General features: G+C 48.8%; 3 protein-coding genes across 3 annotated transcripts; 2 read left to right on the top strand and 1 right to left on the bottom strand.

Annotated features, from left to right (window-relative positions):
- Nucleotides 1-2,354: 2,354 nt before the first annotated feature.
- LOC120649847 (endoglucanase 10) lies at nucleotides 2,355-6,106 on the top strand. The gene is made up of 6 exons (XM_039926756.1): nucleotides 2,355-3,236; nucleotides 3,709-4,016; nucleotides 4,165-4,629; nucleotides 4,885-5,020; nucleotides 5,099-5,271; nucleotides 5,361-6,106. Exons 1-6 carry the CDS (start codon nucleotides 2,861-2,863, stop codon nucleotides 5,766-5,768), a joined length of 1,866 nt encoding a protein of 621 aa, XP_039782690.1. The 5' UTR covers nucleotides 2,355-2,860; the 3' UTR covers nucleotides 5,769-6,106.
- Nucleotides 6,107-6,468: 362 nt separating this feature from the next.
- Nucleotides 6,469-8,353, bottom strand: LOC120649848 (pentatricopeptide repeat-containing protein At1g77405-like). Its single transcript, XM_039926757.1, has one exon. It carries the CDS (start codon nucleotides 8,213-8,215, stop codon nucleotides 6,965-6,967), a length of 1,251 nt encoding a protein of 416 aa, XP_039782691.1. The 5' UTR covers nucleotides 8,216-8,353; the 3' UTR covers nucleotides 6,469-6,964.
- A 12,808-nt stretch (nucleotides 8,354-21,161) lies between these two features.
- On the top strand, nucleotides 21,162-22,993 carry LOC120648498 (glycerol-3-phosphate acyltransferase RAM2-like). Its single transcript, XM_039925261.1, has 2 exons — nucleotides 21,162-22,157; nucleotides 22,282-22,993. Exons 1-2 carry the CDS (start codon nucleotides 21,165-21,167, stop codon nucleotides 22,798-22,800), a joined length of 1,512 nt encoding a protein of 503 aa, XP_039781195.1. The 5' UTR covers nucleotides 21,162-21,164; the 3' UTR covers nucleotides 22,801-22,993.
- The last annotated feature ends 963 nt before the right edge of the window (nucleotides 22,994-23,956 follow it).

The raw sequence follows: 23,956 nt of genomic DNA on the forward strand, positions 1-23,956 counted from the left end.
AGATGCCCTCGATTACCGTGCTGAGACGTGACCGGACAAGGCAAAGCCGAGCCCCTGGATGCTGAGCAGCGCAGCATCGGCGCTGGCCGACTGCCCTCGAACGGCGCATCGCAAGGCAACCAGGGAAAGCAGGGCTGAGACCCTGCACGCGGGACAGCACGGCATTAGCACCGGTTGCAGAGCAGCAGGCACCATCATGACCCTGGCCTGCTCAGCACGCTGACGCGTCTCGTCACCAAAACAAACAAGAAAGGGGCGCGTGCCTCGGAGTACTTTTTCTGCAAGCGCACTACCCCGACCGACGAGTTGTCATGTCCACCAGGCAAGCGCCTGGACGCGCCTGGCAGGAAGGCAACGCCGATCGATCACATCAAGGAGTAAAATTTCCAAAATACCCTTTGGCCGAATACCCTGACTCGACCAAAGACTCGGGGGCTACTATCGGGTACCATGATTAGGGGCACCCTAACCAGGGCACTAAAATCGCCCTAAAAACGCAAACACATGCTGGGCAACCGGGCCCACAGGCTCCTTCCAATCTGGAAGAAAAGAAAGGACTCGAAGAAGCCCAATATGCGGCCCACGTACACAGTGCGGCCCATCCGCACCCCCTCGAACCCGCGGGGCGATCTCCCCCTCGCTCGAGGGCTCCCCTCCGAGACCCTCGACCGCGCCACGCGTCTCCGCCTCGCTCGAGGCCACCCCTCGATGGAAAGGACAAACAACCCTTCCGCTCACCCGCCCGCCGTACGGAGGCATTAAACGCCAACCACTCCTCCACAGTGCCCGGGTCAGACAGCGTCAGGCCGTCATTCCCCACAGTGGCTGTGACCGGAGTCCCGTCCGCCAACTCCGGTCACTGCTCTGCCATTCCGGACGCTGTAGCGACACTGTGGGAACCTGCAACGCAGTGCAAGACGTGCTCGGCACTGCTCTAGCCATTGTACTGCCAACTCCCCATACCTCCTTCATGCTTTCCCCTTCGCAGAGCCCTCGAACGGCATGGGTACGACCCTCGGAAGCGGCTCCGAGCTTGACCAGGACAAGACCCTGGCCTGCAGGACCCTTGGAACGTCGCCACGCCACGCCTGGAGGACGGTACCCCCTACAGCAACGACCACACCGCCCGCTGGAGCTACAAGAACACCGGCGCGATCTCCGCCAGGCCAAGGACGACTGCCATGCCAGACGCCATACCCCGCAGTATACTTTTCTACAGTGCTCGACCACTGCACCCCCGCGATTCGGGGAGAATACGACGACTTCCACGACCTCCTGAGCATGTACACCGCCCCTCCTTGCGTCTATAAAAGGAGGAGGCAGGCTTTATCTTGGGGGACCGGGGGATTCACACGCACGTAACTCGCAGAACACGCACACCCGCTCCCCAGAACACGATATTGGCACTCACCTCAATCAACTCCTCCTCTAGCAGAAACCTGGGAGCTTCCCTCCCTCTTTCGCCTCGTTTGTGCCCCCTACTACAGGCACCCCCGGTGCAAGACAGTACAGTGCTCTCGCACACCTCTTTGCTGGACGTACGGCCCCGCGGCCGGAACCAGGATAAACCCGTGCGTGACTGTGTTGCCTCTTGCATCAACCATCTGGGACGAGGAACACGCAGCATCATCACTAGTTGGTGCCCGACCCCCGGGTCTGGACACCGACAAGTCAACACGCATGAACATTGGGTGGTGGATTGCGCCTAGGGGTGGTAATAGGCCATAGCCCTAGTGGCCTCTTCACAGCCCAACAAGACTCTTAAATTTTTTAGTTCAAAATTATATATGATTAGAGCACAATCCTTTTAAGGCCTGACCCTTAGATTTTCTAATTCAAAATGTTGAGCCCTTTACCACCTCTAATTGCGCCCCAAAATGAGTAACAGCTTCTGTCTCTCATCTCTCGTGTATGAGTTGCTGCTTGCTTCCATCGCAAACCCCATACGGGCCAGACCAATCGCCGACCCAACCGACGCTGGCCTTGTACGCCCTCCCTCCTTTTTTTAGTGCCTCAAACTAGGTACAAGCTATAGTATCTGTACTCACTCCCTACCTAAACACCCACGCACTCCCTAACTAACCAGAAACTACAACTCCTAACCAGAAACTACAACTCATACACACACGCCTACTGAGAATACAAGTGACGGGCACGTCATCCCATTGTGGTCTATAGACGCTTGAGGCTCCCCCGCCCCCGAAGAAAACCTGGAAAAACCAGGCAGGTGCAGCGCACCGGGTTCGAGCCCGGGCGGGTGCCCTCCCCACCGGGAGGCGGCACCAACCGAGCAACGCTCGGTCTGCGCCCTCCCTCCTTTTTGTACCCGAGCAGTCGCGACCGCGCTGCACAGTAGAGAGAGCGGAGCCTAGCAGTGCGACGGCAGGCTCCACACCAGCGCGGACGCCGCCCCCACCGGTGAGGTGGAGCGGCCACCGCCTCCTTCCCCTGTTGCGCGGCCGCGGCGCACCCACCAACCCACCCCCGTCGGTCAGTCGATAGCGCAGGCGCAGCGGCAACGAGAGCCGGGCCGAGCCGAGAGCAACGGCGCAACCACCTGATCCCTCCACCACATCGCACGCCACAACAAATCACACCCCCACGCCACGCCCCCCACCCCACGCAGTGGTGTGCCGTGCCGCACTGCCTGCCCTGCCATCTCCCACCATAACTCTCTCACCCGCCCCGCACGCCTGCCTGTCTGTCCCTCCCGCTCTGCTCCGCACACTCGGCGCAGGTGCAGCGTCCCCTGCTCTGCTCCCCACCCGGCGCCCGCATTGCTGCCGGAGAGCGGAGGCGGACCACCGGCCGCGGCGGCGGAACCAGGAGGAGGAGGAGGGGCAGGAAGAGAGGCGGCAGGATGTTTGGGCGGGACCCGTGGGGCGGGCCGCTGGAGATCTCCAACGCCGACTCGGCGACGGACGACGACCGGAGCCGGGACCTGGACCGGGCGGCGCTGATGCGGCAGCTGGACGAGACGCAGCAGAGCTGGCTCCTCGCCGGCCCGGGCGACCAGGCGGGCAAGAAGAAGAAGAAGTACGTCGACCTCGGCTGCGTCGTCCTCGACCGCAAGATCTTCATGTGGACCGTCGGCACCATCCTCGGCCTCGGCGTCTTCATCGGCTTCATCATGATGATCGTCAAGCTCGTCCCGCACAAGCGCCCGCCGCCGCCGCCGCCCGACCAGTACACGCAGGCGCTGCACAAGGCGCTCATGTTCTTCAACGCCCAGCGATGTGAGTTCACCTCCTTCCTTTTTTCTTCGCCTTTTGCTGCCCTGTTCTTCCTTCCTCCGTTCATCGTCTCGCGGAATTCGGCCATGAGATCCGCTTTTGCGCAGACATGCAGATGATTCTGGCAGCTGGAGATGTTTGCCGTGCCATTTCTTGCCATTCTTTGCATGAGTTGGTGGCCGCCGCATATTTCTTTCTATTCTACGTTTCTACAATTAGCATGCCTTGGGCGCTCAAGATCTGACTGACCTTTTCAAGGAGACAAAAATACTCCATCATATATTTAACACGAACAGAGTCCACGTGGGGAGAGAATAAATCACCAATGTATCTCAGTCTCACTGATCTGAAAAAAATATGGCAAAGACTATGAATTCGTTAAAGCAATTAAAATTGACGGAGAGAATGAGTGCACCGACAAAAATTCTGCTCACCTGCCGAGTGCTGACTGACGATGTGTTATCTGGGATTTCAGCTGGTCCGCTGCCCAAGCACAACGGCGTCAGCTGGAGGGGCAATTCCTGCATGAAGGACGGCCTCTCGGACAGCACCGTCCGGCGGAGCTTGGTCGGAGGCTTCTACGATGCAGGGGACGCTATCAAGTTCAACTACCCCATGGCCTGGTCCATGACCATGCTCAGCTGGAGTGTGATCGAGTACAAGGCCAAGTATGAGGCCATCGGCGAGCTCGACCATATCAAGGAGCTGATCAAGTGGGGAACAGATTACATCCTCAAGACCTTCAATTCGTCAGCTGACACAATCGACAGGATTGTTGCCCAGGTTAGTAGCTACTGATCATCTTGATGTGCCGATTTGCTCTGTCGCAGAAATTGGCTATCAGATCCACCCAAATTGAGTGAACTTCCATGACTTTTCCACTAAACATCTCGAGAGAGCAGATTGAGGCAAGACCTTTTTTTTATTGCAGGTGGGTTTAGGTGACACCTCCAAAGGCAGCTCCCAGCCTAATGACCACTACTGCTGGATGAGACCAGAGGATATCGATTACAAAAGGCCTGTCACTGAGTGCCACTCTTGCTCAGATCTAGCATCTGAAATGGCTGCCGCCCTGGCTGCAGCTTCCATAGTGTTCAAGGACAGCAAGACCTACTCTGACAAGCTCGTCAAAGGTGCAAAAGCCCTGTACAAATTCGGCAGGCTGCAGCGCGGGCGATACAGTCCGAATGGATCCGACCAGGCAATTTTCTATAATTCCACCAGCTACTGGGATGAGTTTGTGTGGGGTGGTGCTTGGATGTACTTTGCCACAGGGAACAATTCATATCTCACAATCGCCACAGCCCCGGGAATGGCAAAGCATGCTGGAGCCTACTGGTTTGGCAGTCCAAACTATGGAGTATTTACCTGGGATGACAAACTTCCAGGAGCTCAGGTTAGCACATTTCATACTTCGGCAATGAACATAGTAAAAGTACTCGGCATGGTCTGAATGGAAAGAAAAACATTATCCTCTGTATTGAATATGTCAGAAACACCTAACACAAGCTGACCATACAGAAAAAAAAAATAATTGGCTGTCTCTCAAGCAACTAAACTGCAAAGGAAAAACAGAAAGGCTTGTCAATGTCATAATGCAGCCTTCTAATGAATATTGATAATCACTAACGTAGTTTCTACTTTATCCCAGGTTCTTCTCAGCAGGTTGCGACTCTTCCTAAGTCCAGGGTATCCTTACGAAGAAATACTGAGGACATTCCACAACCAAACTGACAACGTTATGTGCTCATATTTACCTTTATTCAATTCATTCAACTTCACTAAAGGTTGGTAATGTTCCTCTTTATTCCTCTCTTTCTTTCTTGTTCCACAGAAGAAAGACTAAGCAACGGAATATATTGCAGGAGGATTAATACAACTCAACCATGGAGGGCCTCAACCACTTCAGTATGCTGTCAACGCAGCTTTCCTTGCTTCTTTATATAGTGACTATCTTGAAGCTGCAGACACACCTGGGTGGTACTGTGGGCCTAATTTTTACACCACAGAAGTCCTCCGGAAGTTTGCCAGGTCACAGGTAAAGTATTGTTCTTAGTGCTTTTTTAAGTACCTAATGTACATTAGCAGGAAATTTTGGATTGACAGTTAAATCTCTTCAATTTGCAGCTTGATTACATCCTTGGAAAGAACCCACTAAAGATGAGCTACGTTGTGGGTTTTGGAAATAAGTACCCCAAACGTCCTCATCACAGAGGTGCATCGATACCTCATAATGGCGTCAAGTATGGATGCAAAGGAGGTTTCAAATGGAGGGAGACTAAAAAGGCAAACCCTAATGCTCTCGTTGGAGCAATGGTGGCTGGCCCTGATAGGCATGATGGTTTCAAAGATGTTCGCACAAACTACAATTACACAGAGCCTACTCTTGCAGCAAATGCTGGTTTGGTTGCAGCACTGATTTCTATAGCTGATATACCAACTGGAAGGTACAGCATCGACAAGAACACAATCTTCTCTGCAATTCCTCCTATGTTCCCAACACCGCCACCGCCGCCATCAGCATGGAAACCGTAAAGAGACAGACCTCTGAATATTTTCCAAGCATCAAACTGGGAAGTGGAGCAACATATGATCATTTGGTACAGCAAAGGCCAGAAACAGAAAATCAGACGACATAAGCTTATAGAGCTTCTATTTCTGTACCAGTATGACAGATCAGTATAAAATCTTCTGTCAAACATAGATCGGAAGTTGTGTGCGCCGTGTGAAGCTAATTTTTGGGGTCCTTGTTTCTATTGGCATTCCAGCTCATGTGTGAAGTTCTTTTTGTAGAAATGGCACCTTTACAAAATTATTTTATAGGAGTGACTTTTCATCATAGTAAAGAATTTGTGACCCCTATGCTTGCTTCATTTTGATCCTGTCATTTTATATTTAGAAGTCCCTATTTCACGGGCAGCATGTTCACTAAGTTCTCAGATTACATGGGAATGGCAAAAGCACGGATAGGAAAATGAGTTACGACAGCTTCTCTATGCATGCGCTGAAGCATATCTTAGAATGTGTGCAGAAAATTATAATGACCGAAGTGACTGCCCACGAAGGCATTTCCAACGTTTTTGTTTTCTTGAGGGAAGCCATTTCCAACTATCAATGAACTATTATCGCAAAGATAACACAAGTGCTTATCAATTGTGGACCTTACAGACAAAACATATTCTTATGATTAATGCAACCAGGGTAGACAAAAAGGAAACAAAGGCAGACATGATGATGGCTCAGGTTAGAAAACTGAAAACAGCAAAGTTTAAAGTTGTCATGCTGATAAACTTCAATGGATCATGCTGAGAAAAAGGTCATTTCTATATAAGTTATTCTACGAACTATATGATCCCAGAATTAACAAACAAAAAGATTCTGAATGAATATAGATAACGGTTCACCTACTTGGCCAGCAATAATGAACAATCTCAAATATATTTTACCTTCTGTGCAAATAAACTTTACTTTAGCCTTGATCTATCTTGTGATATTGGAAATATCCTAGAACTTCTACCTGATCACATCGCCTGCTCCCTGGCAAGGCTCTTTCAACAAATCCTCCTTACAAGAGCACTCAGTCTGCACTAGCTTTACACATGAAGTTGTAGGCTTGTAGCCATGTATCACCCTGGGCATCTCAACCTGAGAACACTTCGCTTGCAAGGCCTGCGTCTCTCATGTGGCAAACAGGTTGCGAGTATCCACAAGCTCGTTTCCCCCCTCCTAGATCATCTTGTAACTGATCGCATTATGGGTTTAATTCGCATCACCTGTCGATATCTCACTGTAATGCCATCCTCAATGGACTGACATAGCTCTTCTGGCAGGGCCTCCTCACCAGCATCATCAATTGCATCCTTCACCAGCTTGTAAGTGTGCTCCCTTGGCAGATGCCCACTTTCAACCATGTCAATCAAGAACTGCCTCGCCTCGCCAACACGCCTGCTCTCACACAAGGAGTGGATGACAGGTGTATACGTGCTCGATGAAGCCATCCCGTGGCCCCTTGCAACCATTTCCCTCATCCACTCAACTGCCTTGTCCACCTGATTCACCGCACTGTAGTATCTGATGAAGGAATTGTAAGTCACCCGGTTTGGCACGCAACCCTTCTTCAGCATTTCATCGAACACCTCGTGGGCGCGCTCCACGCGGTACGTTTTGCACAGTCCATTGGTCAAGCAGTTGTAGGTCACGACGTCCGGCTCGAGCCCCTTCTCCCCCATCCTCCGGAACAGCCTCCCCGCCTCGTAAATCCTCCGCCGCGCCGCCTTCCGGCACCCCGTGCCCACCCCGATCCGGCAGTACCAGGAGATGAGCACCGTGTAGGTATATGAGTCGGGCTTGCAGCGTGCCCCCGGGCGCTCCATCTGGTCGAGCAGGAACCTGGCGTCCTTGAACCGCCCATTCCGGCACAGCGCGTCGATGAGCGTGTTGTAGCACTGCGCGTCGGGGGAGCACCGGAGCTGCCGCATGCGGTGGAACGCGGCGAGCGCGTGGCGCGGGAGCCCTTCCTCTCCGAGCGCGCGGATGACGTCGGTGAGCGCGGGCGTGGAGACGAGCGGGGCGTGCGCGCGGAGGAGGCGGAAGAGCGCCGGGAGCGCGCGGGCGCGGGCGAGCGCGAGCGCCGCGGCGCGGAGCGGGGCCTCGGAGAGCGGGACGGCCTCGGGGCCGGCGTGGTCGTGGGACCAGGAGAGGAACCCGAGGGTGAGGGCGGCGGTGAGGCGGCGGTTGGCGGGGCACGAGGCGGAGGGGAAGGGCCGCTGCGGGCAGAGGCGGCGCGGGGAGCGCGGGAGGAGGTGGCGCGGGATGGCGGCGAGCGCGGCGGCGATGGAGTCCGGGGAGAAGCCGCGGAAGGCCGGGGAGGCGCGGAGCGTGGCGTCGAAGCGGCGGCGCTGCAGGAGCGCGACCAGCAGCTGCTGCACGAGGCGGGACGGGGACAGGGACGGCGGCGACGGCGCAGGGGACGGAGTGGACATGGGGTAACTGGCTGGGTTGGGCCTGGAATTCGCCTGGGGTTTGAGCGGGAAGGTTACTGCCGGCTCAAGAAGAATTGGCGAGTGTCATGTGGCATCCTAACGGAGAGAAATCAAATTTCGAAACAAAGAAAAAAAAATTGGGCTTGAATGTCGTATAGCACTTCTGAATAGTGTTTATAGTTGAGAAAAATAGGGTGTCTGAATTTTGGGGTTTCTAATTCGTCGACTGCTCTAGTTCGTCGGAATTGGGATCTACATGACGTCATGTGGCGGAGATCTGTTCACCAAATCAAACTGCTTTTGTAACGGAATTCGAGTGATTTTGTATGTTCTAAATTCTAAACTACTGTATAAGTAAAATAAAAACAAAGATCAAAGTGGTGGAAAACAGGCCTGGGAACCGTCACGATCCAGCCCAAGCTCCAGAAAAACCAAATGGGTCGAGCCCAGACTCCCAGGCTATGGACAGGCCTAATCCAATCATTTTTACCCCGTCACAATTCACAACAAAACTGGACACACACACACACACACACAAAAACTATCACTACCCGTGCAATCTTCGCCACTGACAAAGGAAAACGAAGTTGGCTGCTGCTCTTTACCTCCCCAAGCATTGGCCTGTCATGTGTTCTGGTGCCAAGAATTAATACCGGGCCCATCATGTCCGTTTCAAGCAATGCAAGTACGTATCACTGATCAGGAACGTAACTGACATAGGTAGCACGGAGTGACTAGTATCTTCTTATTTCAGGAATAGTAGTGAAACCACTGATAGATAGATATTTTCTCTAAAAAAAACCAGGGATAGATATTCCTTTCTCAGCATCATTGGTGCACTCTGTTCTGCTGGCTGTGGCTGGTGGTTGAGAATAATTTGGTGTGAAAGAAAAGCACTGCTTGCCATATCTGTACCGAGCATGGGGCGCTGTAGGCTCTAGGTGCACTATGCAGGTCCAGGATTTGCATTAATTGCAACATGCATGCGACCATCAGACCATGTAGAATAAGGCGTTGTTTGATTTCAGAGTTAAACTTCAGTCTATGTTACATCAAAGAAAATCTTAGCATTTAGAAGTATTAAATAAAAATTATTTATAAAACTAACTGCAGAACACTAGAGTTAAACTGCGAGATGAATCTAATGAGATATATTAATTCACAATTAGCGGATAGTTACTGTAGCATCAATATAGCAAATTATGAATTAATTAGGCTCATTAGATTCGTCTCGCGAATTAACACTCAGCTGTCAAAAAAATTATAAACATATTTTATTTAATATTTGAAATAGTAAAATTTCTTTTAGTGTGATAGAGACTTAAAAAAATTCTGAAAACAAACAGCACCTAAGCCACCCACTTGCATAGAATGTAAGATTTGAGCTCCTCGGAGTGGAAGAACTAGGATGGACTGCGACATGGCAACACATAACCACTTTGTTGTGAGATGATGCTGATTTGTTGTGAGAGAAAAGTACTGCTGGCTGGCTGGTGGCTGCTGACTAGTGCTGGTTTAGTATGAGAGCAAAATATAATTGATTGGATGCAGCGAACAGAGTGAACATGTGCACAAGGCTTCTTCGTTACCACGAGTAGTCGATCGTGCGTCGGCGAGCGTCCTCTCGAAGCCAAAGTAGTGGTCGGCACGTCGCCAAGCGATAAGCTCGTGAAGTCGAAGTGGTCGTAGCTTCTCTGGGAGCTAGCTTTCTTGGAATCCTTTGCTGTGTGCATGTGGCCACCTCTGGCTAGTTGAATCTTCAACCGTAGACACGAGTAACGCTCTGCTCCACCGTGGCATACATGCATTAAACGATAGAAATTGCATGTGGAGTATCCGTCTTGAATGCACAGTGAGAAGAAAAAGGGAATTGATTAGAATAAGCGTTTTCAAAAATAAGACAAGCCACCAATCAGATTGGATCTGATAAAGTATAAGATAAATGTGGGAAAGAAAACTTCCCTGCATGCTTGCCAATTAATGTCGTAATAAACGGATACGGCGGCGTCGTGCAGCAGGTGTAGGCGATTTACTCGAAGAAGACCCAGTAGTAGATGCATACGGGTCTGACAAATCTAAGGCTAATTAATTCATAATTTGATCACTGATTGCTACAGTAACTATCAACTAATTGTGTATTAATTATACTTAATAAATTCATCTAGAATCTTAATTGCAACTTATGCAATTAGTTTTATATTAAATGACATCTGAACATTTGAATTGGTATACGAATATTTGATTTGACAGCTACTTAAAAAATCAAATGAGGCCTAAACCATCTACTTAGAAATAGAATGTAAGATTTGAGCTGCTCAGAGTGGAAGAACCAGGATGGATTGCGTCACGGCAACACATAGCATGTGCACTAGGGCTTCTTCGTTAACACAACATGTGAGTGATTTTGTGTTGTTATGGGTCAGTTGGTTGGTCCCCTTCATTTGAAAAGTCACATTCCGCCACTATCCATATACTTAGTTGGGCGAAAGCAGCTTACAGAGGTGGTAATGAGTCATGTCCAGTCCAATTTGGCCCTTTAATCTTTTAGGTCAAAATTATATAAAATTAGAATCTGGCTCCTTTAAGGTCCAGCCTTTAGATTATCTAGGCCAAATTTGATGACATGTTACCACCCCTAAGCGTACTTAGACCCGACACGTATAGATACACGCGACGCACGAATTATTAAGGAGTTATTCCAAGATACACTACACTCGCTTTTAATTACTCTCATCGAGTCCCTCCGCTTTTACAAGGTGTACTTCGTTTTGTTAAGCCAAGGAAGTTGATCTATTAATCTTTGGCAAAATAGATATTTTGATCCTTCAATTTTACTCCAAGAGTCAAGTTCATCCCTCAACTTTTAAAAAAGGTCAATTTAGTACCTCAACTTTTGTTTTTAAGTCAAATTCATTCTTATATTAATGTGATGCTCCATAATACCATGAGACTAACACAAAAGAAGTCCTATTTATTCTTGGCTATTTCCTCTCCTTCACAATTTGCATGTTGAGCGGTGCTGCGGAAAGTTGATCAACATGAGCATGGTGTTCTTATGTGATCTAGATTAAATTGAATATGAAAGGGCACTTTAGTAAATACGAGAAAACAAGCTAGGAGAATCAACAACAACGGACCTATTATGTCGTATCATTAGTCAATTATAGCAATACAATAATGAAAATTGAATATGAAGAATGAGCCAAAGGGTAAAAATGACTTTCACATCAGTCTCATGTTAGTAGGAAGAGGCACATCAGCACAAGGATAAGTTTGAATAAAAAAAAGTTTAGGGACTAGATTGGCCAATTTGAAAGTTGAGGAACCAACTTGACCCAGAGCAAAGCTGAGGGACCAAGACAGCTATTTTGCCTTAATTTGACAAAATTGAACTACCGTGCTTGGCTCAATTTTATCTCTCAAATATAAAAAACGTTCAATTTAGTTTCTGAACCATCCAAATCGGTCTAACTTCGTCTATTTGTTGACATGGCACGCCAAGTTGGCTCATCTCGTCACTGGCTGGTCAGCTTAGGGTTTCAACTCCTATTGAAATGATCATTTTACCGGCCCTTGTTTTGAACAGATCAGCAGCATTTCATTTATGCCTAACAGCATTTTACCCCGTCTGCTGCGGACATGCTAGGTAGAAGCGTCTTTCAGCTAATGAAGTTTAGTGCTGCCATCCTCACAGATGGCGTCTCTCTGACTTAGGAGCTTGAAGAGAAGGTAACGGTGGTGCATGTCATCCTTTTGTACTGGTATAACGTACCTATAGACAAGCCCATTGTGTTGTGATTAATTGTCTCCAAAAAAAAAAGAGTGTGCATCTCCTCGCTACGCATGCATAATGCATGGTGGTACTGGCTTGACGGCGCATCTGTATGTTGACGTAGCGCCGTCTGATCAATTCCTGTACTATACCTCACATGTTGAGCCAATTAGCAAGGAATTGGCTGTGCCGTCTGATTTGAACGAGAGATAGATGGTGACGTTGTAGTCAAATTGTGACATCCCAGAGTTTTAAAATGCTAAGTAAGAAATATTAAATATGATATCATGCATAATCAACCAAGAAAATGGAATCGAATACATTTATGTGTGCATGCATGTGTATGTGTATAGATGCATAGGTCAGAAACCGTAAATAATTTTTAAACTAATGTAAGTATACATATGAAAATGAATAGGCGTCTCTCTAAAATCATGTTAAATCAAAGTCTTGTTGAAGTCAAAAAGAGAAAATAAAAGTTTGAACATAAAATGACAGGTCCTTTGAACCGTAGTGTTCAAAGATTTAAATTATCTGTCAAATTTCAAACTAATCTACTTTGAAAATAATTTCTAAAATATAGCTCAAATGAATTTTTGTCCAAAACCAAAGTTGTAGGTTTTCAAAAGACGAACAACTTTCGTGTTCAAAGTTTTTCGAGTTGCTACACAAAAATGGGAGAAAAATGTGATTTCCGAAGCGTATACGATGTTTTCAAATGTACTCAAGTTTCAATTTTTATCTTCCAAACCAGTGTGCAAATTAAAGAGTGCATAAAACGAAAGTTGTAGATCTCAAAATTTTGAACAACTTTGGTATTCAAAAGTTTTTCATTTGAGGCCATATAGAAGGAGAAAAATTGAGTTTGCAAAACGAATTTTGAACTTCAATCTAATTACAGCTATGCCATCACCTCCATCTCCCTTCTCTGTTCTCGCCGTGACGGCGTTCGCCGCCGCCGTCGGGCACCGGCCGCCCCACGCGTCGCGCCTGCAACCAAACCCGCTCTCGCGCCCCCGGTATAGCCCAACACCGCTCGCCCTGGCACCTCCTTCGCGCGACTCGCGTCCTCGATGCCTGGTGACGCGCCACGCCGCCCGCGCGGTCGTCGACGGCCGTCGCCTCGCCGTCGCTCTCCTTGGTCGCATAGCCCTCCCCCAGGCAGCACCCGTGCCCAACTCGTCCTCCTCCTCATGCCCAGCGCCACCTAAGGGGCCGCGACCCTGTGACACCCTAGGTGTCTGCACAATCGAATTACCTTCATTGTATGCATCTTGTGCTCATTTAATTGAAAAATGATCTTTTTGCAAATAATAAAGGTTATATGTGTAATTATAATTCTATGCAAGGTCCTTTCTGTAGTATATTTGAATAGGTTGTGAAATTGTTGCTTTTGTGGAGGGTATTTTTGCAAAATTTAGTGCATTTATTACATGGCATTAAATTTTGCTTTTAAGTCTAAATTTAAAGTGAAATTTCATTGAAAAAAGACAAAATTCCTGGAATTCAAAATCCCTCTTATGTTTTAAAAATTAGCTTTTGAATCTTTGATCAAATAAATTTTTGCACAATATCAAAGTTGTAGATCTTGAAAAATTGAACAACTTTCATGTTGGGCTCTTTTTCATTTGAGCTTTACTTTAAAAGTTATTGCTAGTTTACAGACTGGTCCCTGGAATTTTTGGAAATTGCAAATCAATCCTTTTTCTTCCACCTCTACCCAGCCCCTCTGTTTCTGCTGTCGCCGGCGACTGCCGTGCCGCCGCCGCGCTGGGTCGCCCCCGGCCAACTCCAACTTCGCCTCCGCTTCACGTGGCGCCCCCACAAGCTCCTGGACCCACCTCCCCACGCGCTGGACATCCCCTCCCCTTGCCACGCCACCCCGACGAGGCTCAGCGGCCGCCACCTCGCCGTCGCGGTGGCAAGCCCGCTGCAGCACCCCGGACCGCTATCTCGCGCGCGCGCCAGAACCAGTGGCACCCATGCACTCTATTCCGCACGCTCCCTCTCCAGTTCCCCGACTACAGTCCCCAGAACAGCGCCGCCGTCCGCTCGAACCCCGGCAAGCTCGACCTCACCGTCGAACCCCCTCCTCCGCCCTTCCCCACCCTCAATCGACCCCACCAGTAGCTTTGCCTCGACCTCGCGCAGCTCTCAGGCCTAATCCCGCCCTCAGACCTCCACCGGAGCCCCCTCGCCGTCGTAGCCGAGCTCCGCCGCCGCCCTGCTCACCGTGGAGCTCATAGCTCCGGCCCTCCTTCGCCAAAATTAACCCTCCCACGAGAATCCCACACTCCTACCGGTGCTCACCGACTTGACCATAGCCGCCCAGTGCCACCGGAGTACCCCCGCCGACGAGTTCCCTCCGCCGCCGACCGCCTGCTCGCGTCGCGCCGCCGCTACAGCCCACCCCGACCTCTATTCCGGGCGTCTACAGGTGCGCACGGGTCTGGTGAACCTCCCACACCCCTCCACCCTCGCCGCCGGTGACCCCTCTCGCCGGTAAAGGCCGGTCAAACCCCGCGCCCCTCTCTGACCTCGGCAAGGACCTCCCTGCTAGAATTCAAGAAACGCCAGGGGGTTATTTGAATAATCAGTGACTCATATGAATAGTGCCAGTAGGGACTCCTTTGTAATTTTTGCTGTGAACTTTGAAATTCCATAGAAAATCGTAGGAAATTCAGAAAAATGTAAACTTGGATGTTTTGGAATCCTTGAGAGTAGATCTTTGCAGTAGAACCATAATATGGTAGTTGTTTGTTGCAAGTTTTTGCTGTATAAATGGTTTTATGTCACTAGGTAAATAAATACTAGATGTTTTATCTTTTTCTTATCTGATGATATAAGCCATTTCTTGCCGTGAAACTTTTATGGTAGTTTTTTCTTGTAATAATAGTGTTTCTGTAAAAATTTCATGATCAGTTCTCTTGTGTAACTATTTCTTTGATTTAAACCTTGTTTATTAGACTTTAATTATGATAAATAGTTTATGCTGATGATAAATCATGAAAATATTCTTGAGTATTATTTTGGAGTATCTTAGCTTGTGCATGAAGTTTGAGCATCAGTTCATGACTGGAACAGGAGCTAAAAATGAATCTTGCTAATCTGTTGTTCTGTTTTGTTTATTTTATAATAATTATTTGTTTGTAGATTAAATCATGAAAAATTCACAGTAGCTAAATCATCCCTGTTTAGGACTTATTTTAAATTTTGAGCCTCTGTTTTGCTATATCTTAATCTGTGTAATTCAATCTTATTCTAGGTGTGATCTGAATGATTGAATTGTTATGAATAATTGGCTACATGTTTTGGCATGATTTTTACTGGAGACCTTACTCTGTTCATGTTCTATTTAGGGTAATTTTTGCCAAATTTATTACTGTTTTTGATTTGAGTTGTTAATTTATTAGCAAACCTAGATTTAATTGCTATAGGAATCAACCACCACTCACTCTATGAAGTTGGTATAGTTTTCTTGTGCTATTGCCTATTGATCATAATGCCTTGTGTAGTTAGAATTGTTATTTAACTACTCTATAAACGATTGCCCATGTGTGTTTATAATGTTATTCTTGCATTACATATAGACACGACTGCCTTATCGGACGGGACGTACGAGCTGATCCCGGAGTCTGACGGAGGTGATCTCGAAGCTCAAGTAAACACTGCTGAACTAACTGAAGCCCCGGACCAAAGTTTGGAAGAGCCTAGGGCTGAAATAGTTAGCAACTACCGAGAAGGCAAGCCCCGGACATAACCTATATTTCAAATTATTATCATTTACTGTTATTATTTACTTGTGCATTTACAGTTCTTAGGTTTTGAATTGAAACCCTAGATGCATGATCCTAGGAACCTATGTACTGAACACTAGACCTGAGTTCGACTACTTGCTAAGCTTATAGGACCGGTAAAAGTCGAGTGATTGCCTGTCACTCGCGAGCTTTATAGGAATTGCTTGTTTACTTTCTGTTATCAATATAAGGACGACGGACGGGGTCGTGTTCGATATCATGACCTTTGGTGAGACCCCGTCTGTGTTGATGAACTTGCTAAGGTCGCGGTGTGTGGTAGCGCTGGTTAAATTTTTGAACGTACTAACCACATGCCGAGAATATGGTAATCGGTAAGCTTAAGTACTGGATTGAACCGAGGCCGGAACATACTCCCCACCGTCTTGAACTCATTCACATCTAGCTAATGGCGAGTACGGAGTCGTCGTACTGCTGTACTTGAGGGCGGTGGGCCTGTTCCGTGAAACAGGAATTGAAGGGAACTGTTGCGTCGGTGACTCTGTTCCCATGCGTGTGTTTAGGTCTGCCTGGCTAGGTTAACAAACTCGATTCGAATCGTCTGCTTCCCACAGTTTGGGACTGCTTGATCTCTTTGCCACACAGAGTAATAAGAGTAACATTACTATGATTAATCTTGATATTTGCTTAAAGTTCTACCATGGTTGAATAGTAGTTGCTTACCTAGAATGGTTAATCAACTAGAATCTGGAAGGCTAAAATTTGAAAGTAAGGACCTACTCTTTATTGCTTTTCAGCAAAAGAAAACCAGAGCCTCTCAGAACCCTACATTTTCTATCTAAAGTGGGTTAAGTATACCCGTTGACGGTTAAGTCTTGCTGAGTATTAGTATACTCAGCCTTACTGTTGATACCTTTTTCAGGTATGAGTTTCGAGAACCAGATAGCTAGCTTGGACTATCCCTACTCTTAGCCTGCTGGCTGGTCTGTTGAGTGGGATCCGTCTTCGGCCGGCAATGAACCTGACGAGTGATATCTTGCTTGGGCTAGCTTGGTATGCTTTTGCAACGTGTTGTAGCTGACGTGTTTTATCTTCCGCTGTATAAACCCTGAACCTTGAACTTGGTTTGTATAACTGCTTTTTAAAGTTTGTTTTTTTCTTTTTTTTTCTCGAAGACGCAGGAGAGCTGTGTATCATTGTATTAATAGAAGAAGAGAGTCATACATAGACCCGAACACACACCCACACTCTAACTTTTTAAAGTTTGTACTTGTATTAATGCTTTAGAACTGATTTGTAATAACTTTTATGCCTGTGATGTAAAATTTGTGGTTGTAATACCTCTGGACTCGCCTTCGTGCGGGGTATGCTTGTTCGATCCGAGAACCGGTGGTTGTATCGGGACGTTACCCGACAGACCAAGAATTGTTCCATTTGAAGTGCGTTGGAGCCGGTATTGCCTTATGATGCTGGCCAGCGCACTTGAGCCAGGATAATTCAGGTGGTTCTGCCACAGACCCCTCCCCTCTGCTTACCCAGGAGCTCGCCGCCGTCGCCATGGTGCCGCTGCCCACGGCCTCCACGCGGAGTCCCCTCCTCCGTCCTCCCTCAACCCGAGCCACCCCCGGGAACGAGTCCCTCTCGGCTCACTGGTCCTCCCCGACTCCTCCACCGCCGCCCCAAGCCGCCGGCGAGCTGCCGCCACGGTACCCATGGCCGCCGTCGCCCTGCTCCCGTGGAGCTCACTCCTCCGGCCTCCATCCTCAAGAACCGACCCGACCAACAGCATCCACGCCCTCCAACGGTGCTCGCCAACCCCTCCGCGCCCCTGTTCCCTCGCCGGAACGCCGCCGCCGCGGTACAGTTCCGCCACTATCCGCCGGCGCCTGTGGAGCCGCCGCCTCGGACCTCCTCCCCGCGAACCAAGGACACCCAGAGGTGCGGCTCAGTCCCCTCTACCTTTTCCCCACTCTAACCCTCACCGCCGGCAAGCCTGGACGCCGGAAAACGGCCGCCCGACCCTCCCCTGTTCTGTCCAGTTCTGCCAAGGACCTCCCGTGAGAAGAAACAGAAATCCAAGGACCTAGATGCAAAAGTTCGTTTCCTTTTTCTTTTGTTTTCAAAAATAGCAAACTTGTAAATTCCATATAAAATCGTAGAAAAATAAGAAAAATTCAAACTAAAATGTTTTTGAATCCTTAGATCAAAACCTACAACTTTTGTTACATCCACTTTTGCATTTGACCAATATTTTTATCTCTATATTAAATATTAGTTTAATACACATTTGTATGTATATAAAGTTCTACCCATGATCTGTAGCTAATTTTTGGACAGTGTTCTATACCCTAGATGAGTAGCTTATTGTAAAAATTTGATGACATTTTGACAAATCTAGCTATATGTTTCATTAGGTTTTGTTTTATGCCTATGTTAAATAGAATTAAATCCACAGGGTTCTATTTTAGTTTTCCTAAGCTGAAATTTTTAAAGAAGTCTTACTTTAGTTTTTAAATTCTATATAAAAATTTTGGAAATTTTTAGTAAATTATAACTAGTCCTTTTGATTTATTCTTGAATAAAATTTGTAAATCAAAAACCCTAGTTTCCTTCATTATAAAAATCTTATATTTTTAATGGAGCTTGGTTTTCAGTACATGAGCATGCCTGTAAAATTTTAGCCACTGAAACTAAGTAGTTTACTCCGTAGATTTGTAGTTAGATAAATGCCTAGGAAAGGAATATAAATTCCTATGCTTGTTGTATAGCTCAATAAATTATGAAAACTTTACCACAAGCTCATCTTAAGGAATCCAACCTACTGGTAAAATTTCATTACCAGATCTTGCATTATTTACCCTAGAAATTTGTTTTTGTACTCTAGTAGTAATAGGTTCATGAGTGTTTATGATTTGTTTGTTACATCAAGTGACCTGAAATTTTTACTGCGCACTAGTGAACCAGTAAAGCATCTCTCGTAATAATATCAGCACCATTCTATGCTTTTAGCTTTAGTTATAGTTTTCTCTTGTTTTTCATGTGTTAATATGATGAAAAACACTTTTTCTGCATTTTTCTGTACTAATATAAAAGAAAAACAACACACCCAGCTCTTTTATGAGTTAGTATAGATAAAATTACTACTCTATAAATGACTGCCCAGGAGATGTTAATTAAGAAATTTCACATCCAAACTCACATCATGCTGGACTACAACTTTATCGTAAAAGAAAAATAATAACATTTACATTGTTGATCAACTCGAAACTGTGCATTCATACATAGGCATTGTCACATTTCATTTAGGTACGATAGAAGAACCGCGTGAATGACGTGATATCGGAGCCGAGCCAGAAGACGATGAATGGTGGACACGTCTAGAAGATGGACGGATGGATCCCGATGTGCACGACCGAAGGAAGATGTTCGCCGAGCGAGTTTTCTCTAACTAACACTGACCTAGTGTTATTTCCAGGCAAGCCCCAGAGCATGTCCTATCTATTTTAAATTTATACAACTTATTATTGTTTCTATTTACTTGCGCATTTAAGTTTATAGGAGTTGCTTGGAACCTTAGCTGCATAATCCTAGGTACCTATGCTTGAACACTAGTATGTGTAGGTCGCTAGATGGCTAGGCTAATGGTTCGGTAGAAGTCGAGTGATTTCCTGTCACTCGCGAGAACTATAGGAGTTGAATGTCTACTACATACTGCAACTATAAGGCTCACGGGCGGGGTTGTGGTACTTATGATACCCCGTCTGTTTAGTGAAAATGGATAAGGCCGCAGTGTGTGGTAGTGGTGGTTAAGCTTTTGAACGTACTAACCACATGCCGAGAAATATGGTAATCGGTAAGCTTAAGTACCTGATCGGCCCGGCGAGTGGACTTTACTTTCACCCTCTTTGAACGTTGTTCTCATGCGGCCACATGCGGGTGCAAGTGGCTCACGACCCAGCGCCGTACCGTGGCGTGGATCCTTGTACTCAAAGTGGGTGACCCTGATCCACAACCCGGAAAGAAAGGGGAAAAGTCGTGTGGGTGACTTGGTTCCCATACGTGTGTGTTAGGTCTGCCTGGCCAGGTTAACAAATTCGATTCGAATCGTCCGCTTCTCACGGTTTGGGACTGCTTAACCCTTTTGCCACATAGAGTAAGAAGTGAAAGATGATGATGATGATGATGAATATGGTTGATTGGATGATGAAAGATGATTGTTCCCACCATGTATGCTATTGGATAGATGCTCACCTAGAATGATTAATTAAACTAGAATTTGGAAGCTAAAATCTAAAATTAAAGATCTACTCTTTACTACTTTTCTGCAAAACAAACCCCTCAAGCCAAAAGCTTTGCATGTCTAGATAAAGGGCTAAGTATACCCTTAGTCGGGTAAGCCTTGCTGAGTATTAGTATACTCAGCCTTGCTTGTGGTTTTGTTTTTCAGGTGGTACATCTGAGGATGTGGCTGACGTCATGTACGGGCTTCATTATGACGTCTGGTTTCGTCGCTAGACTATCGTTCGTTTTTTTCTGCCAAACTTAAACTCTGTTGTACTTTTATAAATTCAAACTTGGTTTGTAACAATAATTCTATTTCATACTCTGTACTGTAAAATTTGTGGAATGTTACATTCTCTGTACTGCTTTGTCGATCCTGTTTCAAGTGGTTTAATCGGGATTTTACCCAACAGTACTGCCGGATTACTCCGTTTTAAGTGCGTGTTAACCCTAATTGTCATTTTGATGATATTTAGAGCACTTAAGCCGGATTAATTTAGGCGGGGCTGCCACACAAATCATCATGTTTTTTTAACAAATTCAGATGCAAAACATGCCAACGCCGCTTGGCGACCACCACAACACACAGTACTAAGCAGAGCAGTACAACAACTTGTTAATCACAACATATACTGATCAGCTATTACCGTTACATTACTTGTTAATCACAGTACACCAAACTTCCAAACAAAAAGCTCTTCCCCAAACAAACCCCAGGTCGCCTTCAGCAGAAGCGACCAAACCCCCACTCCATGTAATTCCCACAGACCTAAGCTTCTTTTCTCCGGCTTCGCTTTACTGGCGGCCTTGCCGATGCTCCGCGCCCATGCGAAACAACGCCGCGCCGGTGCTTCCTAAGAAGCCCTCCTTTGGAGCCTTGGGAAGCCTTGGCGATTCCCATCGACGTAATATGCCTGCTCGCCTTGTGCGTCCCTTTCCTCGGTTTCTTCTATACACGTCGCAACCAATTCCGTCTTGTCCTTTTGCATCAAGCTGCTCGTTTCTTCTATATAAAGCCGCCATGGAAAAGCGCAAGGTCCGCGTGCAAAATACTCGATCTGCACCAGAAAGCAGTGTGTGGTAGTACGCTTACTGCTTTCTGCTAGCTCCGGGGGGGACCATGGGGAAGACGGCGGCGGCGATGGCTGGCTCGCCGTTCCCGACGGTGGAGAAGTGCTCGTCCAGCGACCGGGCCGGCGACACGGTCGTGGCGGACCTGGACGGCACGCTGCTGTGCGGCCGGAGCTCGTTCCCGTACTTCGCGCACATGGCGTTCGAGACCGGCGGCGTGCTGCGGCTGCTGCTGCTCATCGCGCTGGCGCCGCTCGCGGGCTTGCTCTACTACTTGGTGTCCGAGCCGGCGGGCATCCAGGTGCTCATCTTCGCGTCCATGGCGGGGGCCCGGGTCGCCGACATCGAGGCCGTGGCGCGCGCCGTGCTGCCCAAGTTCTACTGCACCGACCTGCACCCGGAGTCGTGGCGCGTCTTCTCGGCGTGCGGCCGCCGGTCCGTGCTCACCGCGAACCCGCGGGTCATGGTCGAGGCGTTCCTCAAGGAGTACATCGGCGCGGACGTCGTGGTCGGAACGGAGCTCCTCGTCTGGCGCGGCCGCGCCACGGGGCTGATCCGGTCCCCCGGCGTGCTCGTCGGCGAGCAGAAGGCGGACGCGCTCCGGAGGGCGTTCGGCGACGCCGCGCCGGAGGTCGGCCTCGGCGACCGGAAGACGGACTACCCGTTCATGAGGCTGTGCAAGGAGGGCTACGTGGTGCCGCCCGCGCCCAAGCTCAAGCCCGTGCCGCGGGAGGACCTGCCGAGGCCGGTGGTGTTCCACGACGGCCGGCTCGTGCAGAAGCCGTCGCCGGCGCTGGCGCTGCTCACCGTGCTCTGGATCCCGATCGGGTTCCTGCTCGCCTGCCTCCGCATCGCGGCCGGCGCGCTCCTGCCGATGCGCATGGTGTACCACGCGTTCCGCGCCCTGGGCGTCCGCGTCACCATCAAGGGCAACCCTCCGCCGCCGGCCAGCCGCGAGACGGGGCGGACCGGCGTGCTCTTCATCTGCTCCCACCGCACCCTCCTCGACCCCATCTTCCTGTCCACCGCCCTGGGGCGCCCGATCACCGCCGTCACCTACTCGGTGCGTGGACACTGGTCATGCATGCAGCTTGGGTGATTGGGTCATGCAAGTCGCATCAGAGAACGAATAATCCGCCACCACCAGTCCACCACTGACTTTTTTTCTTCTTCTTCTTCTTCGTCAGGTCTCGCGGCTGTCGGAGATCCTGTCACCCATCCGCACGGTGCGGCTGACCCGCGACCGCGCCGCCGACGCGGCCATGATCCGGCGGCTGCTGACCGAGGGCGACCTGGTGATCTGCCCCGAGGGCACGACGTGCCGGGAGCCGTTCCTGCTCCGGTTCTCGGCGCTGTTCGCGGAGCTGACGGACGAGATCGTGCCGGTGGCGATGGAGAACCAGATGAGCATGTTCCACGGGACGACGGCGCGCGGGTGGAAGGGGCTGGACCCCTTCTACTTCTTCATGAACCCGAGCCCGGGGTACGTGGTCACCTTCCTCAACAAGCTCCCCGCCGAGCTCACCTGCAGCGGCGGCCGGAGCAGCCACGAGGTGGCCAACTACATCCAGCGGCTCATCGCGTCCACGCTGTCCTACGAGTGCACCAGCTTCACCCGCAAGGACAAGTACAAGGCGCTCGCCGGCAACGACGGGACCGTCGTGTCCAAGCCCAACATCGACAAGAACAAGGTCATGGGCTGCTAGCGCTTAGCGAAGAATCGTATGGCTAACAGGCCTCTTCTCTTCTTGATTAATTACAAGCCCAATAAGCGGCATCGTACTGCGTGTGATGTATGTACGCGCGCTTTCCGTGCTTCATGTTTTTGGCACGCGGATACGTCCGTATGTAATTGTTTGTTTTTATTGTCCGGAGAAAAGAAAAAACAATTTGTACGCGTACATTGTTTGTTTGGACTCGTGTACTTTGGACTTTGTCCTGTGGCTATTAGCTTGTGCATCATTAAACTTCGGGTAAACTTTGAACATCACTAAATTAAGTTCTTCAATGGTTATTCCTTCATCTAAAAGGTCAAATCAAAACTTCTGGACGAAAACTCGATCCAGAAGCTTCGCTCTTGTTAACTAGTATAGTAGTATTTGGCTCCCGACCAAAAAACTTCAGCAACTTTTGTTTTCCTTGGTTTTCTGTTAAGTTGTAAGGTTTTGCCTGGTGGTCTTATCTCCCACAAACTTTTGAATCTTTAAGTCGTGCGCGCCTAGGAACCCTGGGTGCCCCTCCCAGCGGCCGCCCTGTCCTGAATCAGGTCCAGTTTGCGTCGCTGTAGGCCTTCCCTTTTTTTTTCTTCTCATGTTTTCTTTGGCCTTGTGCCAGACTATCTGTATTTCCGTTTCATTAATGGAAATGGAGTGCGCCTCGTGTCGAAAAAAATTTAGTGTAGTAGTATTTTGCATCCATCGGAACACACTAATTTCACCTAGGATACTCTGATTAGGAGAACATGCACATTTGCACTACAGTTTTTGCCCCACAAGGCCACAATCATACATATGCTACCTATAAACTCATTCAATTGTTGCCTTGTTATCATGCGTACCCTAGGCTCGGCGAGGCCTCACCGGGCCACCGGCATCCGCACTGGCGAGGTCGCCGCTCAATTGGAACGAGGTCACGCTACAGGCCCTCGAGGCGCGCGGCGGCGTCTCAGTGGCACCACGACCGGCGAGCCCATGTCGGTGTGGCGGCTCGACGGAGACTAAGCCACCATGACGGCGTGCCGCGTGCGGAGGTGGCTAGGGGGGCAGAGGACGCCGCCCAGTGGGCAGCGGCAGCGCAGGGGGTGGACGGTATTTCATTTGCCGTCCACCCTTGGGCCCCCGGCGTCCGTTCGATCAGCGACGG

Source organism: Panicum virgatum, chromosome 9K (genome assembly GCF_016808335.1).
Source record: "Panicum virgatum strain AP13 chromosome 9K, P.virgatum_v5, whole genome shotgun sequence".
Taxonomy (NCBI): domain Eukaryota; kingdom Viridiplantae; phylum Streptophyta; class Magnoliopsida; order Poales; family Poaceae; genus Panicum; species Panicum virgatum.

Excerpts from the sequence above, each read along its gene's own strand:
- LOC120648498 (XM_039925261.1), top strand. The coding sequence starts at position 21,165 with ATGGCTGGCTCGCCGTTCCCGACGGTGGAGAAGTGCTCGTCCAGCGAC. Across the intron at positions 22,158-22,281 it reads TCACCGCCGTCACCTACTCG|GTCTCGCGGCTGTCGGAGAT; the intron begins GTGCGTGGACAC and ends CTTCTTCGTCAG.
- LOC120649848 (XM_039926757.1), bottom strand. The coding sequence starts at position 8,215 with ATGTCCACTCCGTCCCCTGCGCCGTCGCCGCCGTCCCTGTCCCCGTCC.
- LOC120649847 (XM_039926756.1), top strand. The coding sequence starts at position 2,861 with ATGTTTGGGCGGGACCCGTGGGGCGGGCCGCTGGAGATCTCCAACGCC. Across the intron at positions 4,017-4,164 it reads TCGACAGGATTGTTGCCCAG|GTGGGTTTAGGTGACACCTC; the intron begins GTTAGTAGCTAC and ends TTTTTATTGCAG. Across the intron at positions 4,630-4,884 it reads ACAAACTTCCAGGAGCTCAG|GTTCTTCTCAGCAGGTTGCG; the intron begins GTTAGCACATTT and ends ACTTTATCCCAG.